The 2,925-nt window shown below is 48.3% G+C and overlaps 1 protein-coding gene across 1 annotated transcript; it reads right to left on the minus strand.

Moving 5' to 3' along the window:
- Positions 1 to 977: 977 nt before the first annotated feature.
- Positions 978 to 2,693, minus strand: LOC118080648 (protein BTG1). The gene is made up of 2 exons (XM_035106187.2): positions 2,275 to 2,693; positions 978 to 1,624 (listed from the first exon to the last, which is right to left on the minus strand). The coding sequence occupies exons 1-2, from the start codon at positions 2,390 to 2,392 to the stop codon at positions 1,272 to 1,274; spliced, it is 471 nt and encodes a 156-aa protein (XP_034962078.1). The 5' UTR covers positions 2,393 to 2,693; the 3' UTR covers positions 978 to 1,271.
- Positions 2,694 to 2,925: the final 232 nt, after the last annotated feature.

Consider the following 2,925-nt stretch of genomic DNA (forward strand, 5'->3'; position numbering starts at 1 on the left):
CTTTTCAGCCAAGTTGGAAGTATCACTTTGAATTTGCCCAGACTTGCCCCCTTAACTTTCTCTTTTACCATGCTAATGTGATATTTTGCTAGGTTTGTCTACATTGCTCTTTCAGAAACTACTAAGAATTCCACCTAGCATGACCAAAGGCCTTAGGCTATCTAAGGTAGTGTTTGGATCAGTTCTTGGCTTTGGAGACTGTTGGGGCAGGGCAGAATGACTTAATTTTGAGTGGTGTTTAATGTTTAGTGAATGACAAACATGTTTAAATAGAAAATAAAAAGGGGAGTTAGTAGTTAACATATTAAAATATTTTAAAACATGAAGCAGCACGCTAACATAAAATTTGCATCCTAATCCCAAAAACTTTATATGAAAATAACTCCTACTGAAATGAATGGAACTTCCACAAAAGGTGTTTGGGATCAAGACAATAATTTCCATTTAGGGCAGCAGATTCCTAGATTCAGGTTATTCTAGAAAAGCTTTAACAACAATTACTGTACATTCTGTAATGTGCATACTATACACATTAGATTATTTCACTGTGATGTTATATAAACCAAAATATGTTTCTGTTTTAACTGACCTATTTTTATCTAATACTTTTTGATGTAAATAGATGTTAAAAAGGTATTTTCCTGGACAAGTGGGAAAGAACTATGGAGTACATTCCTAGAACTTTAATTCCAAGAAATTTGATTCCATGCATGACAGCTGTTTGGGAATAAAAAGCTGGCCTGGATATTTACATTAGACAATTCATATTTGTTCTGTTCAGCTGTGTTTATGATCCTGAAATAGTCTGTGCTGCCAAGTCACTAGAGAGGTTTAAAAATTCCAGTTGGTCAGAGTTTCTAATTCCCACCACCCACATTGCCTCCTCCCTATACCCCCCCCTCCAATTATTGCTCAATAAATGCAGAGGTGGTAGGGGATAGCTACTGCGAACTAAAAGCCATTGTTAAAAAAAAAGATTTAAATTAATTTCATTTTTATTACAAATAGCCAAGGATTTTTTTCCAAAATATAAATCTGTAAAACAATCATCTTGACTGTACAATTTCATTTACAGTATACAATCCAGAAAAAGTACACAGTTAAAGAACTGTTTTTATACATTAGCCCTTGGCCACAAAACAAAGAATTTGGCAGTACTACTACAACTTTAATGACTATGGGGTGAAAATCAACATATCAATTACATCATCTAACTTCATTATCAAAGTGGGATACATACATACATCATTGTACAGGGAATGTTAATTTTTTTAACTGGAAACTGTCATCATGTTGTAGTTTTTGGAAGGGCTGGCTCTGCCAATTCTCCACTCCTCTTTACAGCTGCTCATGCTCTCAAGAGCTTTGGCATTCTTCACTGCTGGCTGAGGGCCTTCATAGAGGACACAGATCGACCCATCTTCTCCGATGCGATAGGACACCTCAAAGGGGTCGATCCAAAGAGTTAATTCGCTGGGCAGGAGCTGGAAGAGTCTCTCGTGGCTTAGTCCGATCATACCCGCTGCCTTTCCTATCAAGGGGTCCATCTTGTGATTGATCCTAATGCAGCGGTATCCTGAGCCTTTGGAAGGCATCAGGGGGAACCAGTGGTGCTTATAATGGTCTGCAGAGGGTGGAAGGAACAAAGGAAAGAGGAAGAAGAGTTACAGCCTCTGGCACACAGTCCCCGTTCTTCAGCTGTCTTGCCTGAACAGGGATTCAAAACACAGAGAAAACAACAAAAGGAGGGCGGAGGTGGGGGAGAGAAGCCTGTTTAGAAACACAAATAACGAGGACGTCAGTACTGTTATCACTGAAAGTAAAGGGGGGCTTCCAAGGAGACAGGTCGCGAGTCCCCTCCTCCAAGTCGGAGAGGCTCAAACTGAGGCGAATTTAATCGTTGAGAATTGGGGGGGGGGTTGGGGGGAAGGAGAGAGGAAAAGTGGTCCATAAGAACCCCATAGAAGGGACAGTTAGGAGTTGGGGAAAGATATTTCGAAATCCAACCCGGGTGGGGGAGGGGGGAGAAGCGACGAGAGGCTGCTCTGTTCGTTCTTTCTTTTTTTGGGGGGGGGGTGGCTTCCTCTTTGTGGCAGGAGGGAGGCATCGACTCCCCTACCACCCGCGTGCGACGGCTGAGGGGTTCTCGGGGCTCTTTTTCTTCAACTCCCCCATCATCGTCGTCGTCAACAACAACAACAACGGCGCTGGGTGGGGAGGGGGGGAGAGAGGTTTGGGAGTCATGGGGGGCGCCCCTATCCTCCGCCGCCTCACCTCGCAGCGCCTCCTGGAGGGACTCGCTGAAGCAGCGTAGCTCCTCGTCGCCGATGCCGCCGGGCGTCCGGAGGAGGCGGGTGATGAAGCCCGCAGCCGAGGAGATCTCCGTCTTCATGGCCCTCCACAGTTCCCTCGCGGCCTCACTCGATCCTGATCTTTCCCCACACTGTGTGTGTGTGTTTGTGCGCGCGCAGGGGGGATGGGGCGGGGGGTTGGCTTCGTGGCTGCGGAGGAGCTGAGGGAGATAAGCGGAGGGGGTGTTGCGAGGTGCCGATCCGCGCCGCCGACGCTCCCTTGCTGCTGCTGCCGCCACCCACTCAGCGCTGCCGCAGCTGCGCGAAGAGTAAACAGATCGAGACTCACAGACGAGAGGCGGCCTTTTCCCCCCCACCCACCGCCGCCACACTCAGCGGGAGGGGCCGGGACACCAGGCAGCCAATGACGCCGCGCCCCCCGAGCCGCTACATCACAGAAACCGGGCGTTCCGCGTCGCCGACGCCGAGCCGCCCCTCCGGATTGGGCGACGAGTGGACATTTCAGCCTCCTGATTGGGCGGCGGGCAACGAGGAAGTCGGTGGAAGGTGGCGGTTGAAGGAGTCTCTCCTTCCCCCTCCCCTCCCCCGCACGCACTCTTCCACGGTACTCCCC

This window comes from Zootoca vivipara, chromosome 2, assembly GCF_963506605.1.
Source record: "Zootoca vivipara chromosome 2, rZooViv1.1, whole genome shotgun sequence".
Classification (NCBI taxonomy): domain Eukaryota; kingdom Metazoa; phylum Chordata; class Lepidosauria; order Squamata; family Lacertidae; genus Zootoca; species Zootoca vivipara.

Excerpts from the sequence above, each read along its gene's own strand:
- LOC118080648 (XM_035106187.2), bottom strand. The coding sequence starts at position 2,392 with ATGAAGACGGAGATCTCCTCGGCTGCGGGCTTCATCACCCGCCTCCTC. Across the intron at positions 1,625-2,274 it reads CCTCCAGGAGGCGCTGCGAG|ACCATTATAAGCACCACTGG; the intron begins GTGAGGCGGCGG and ends CACCCTCTGCAG.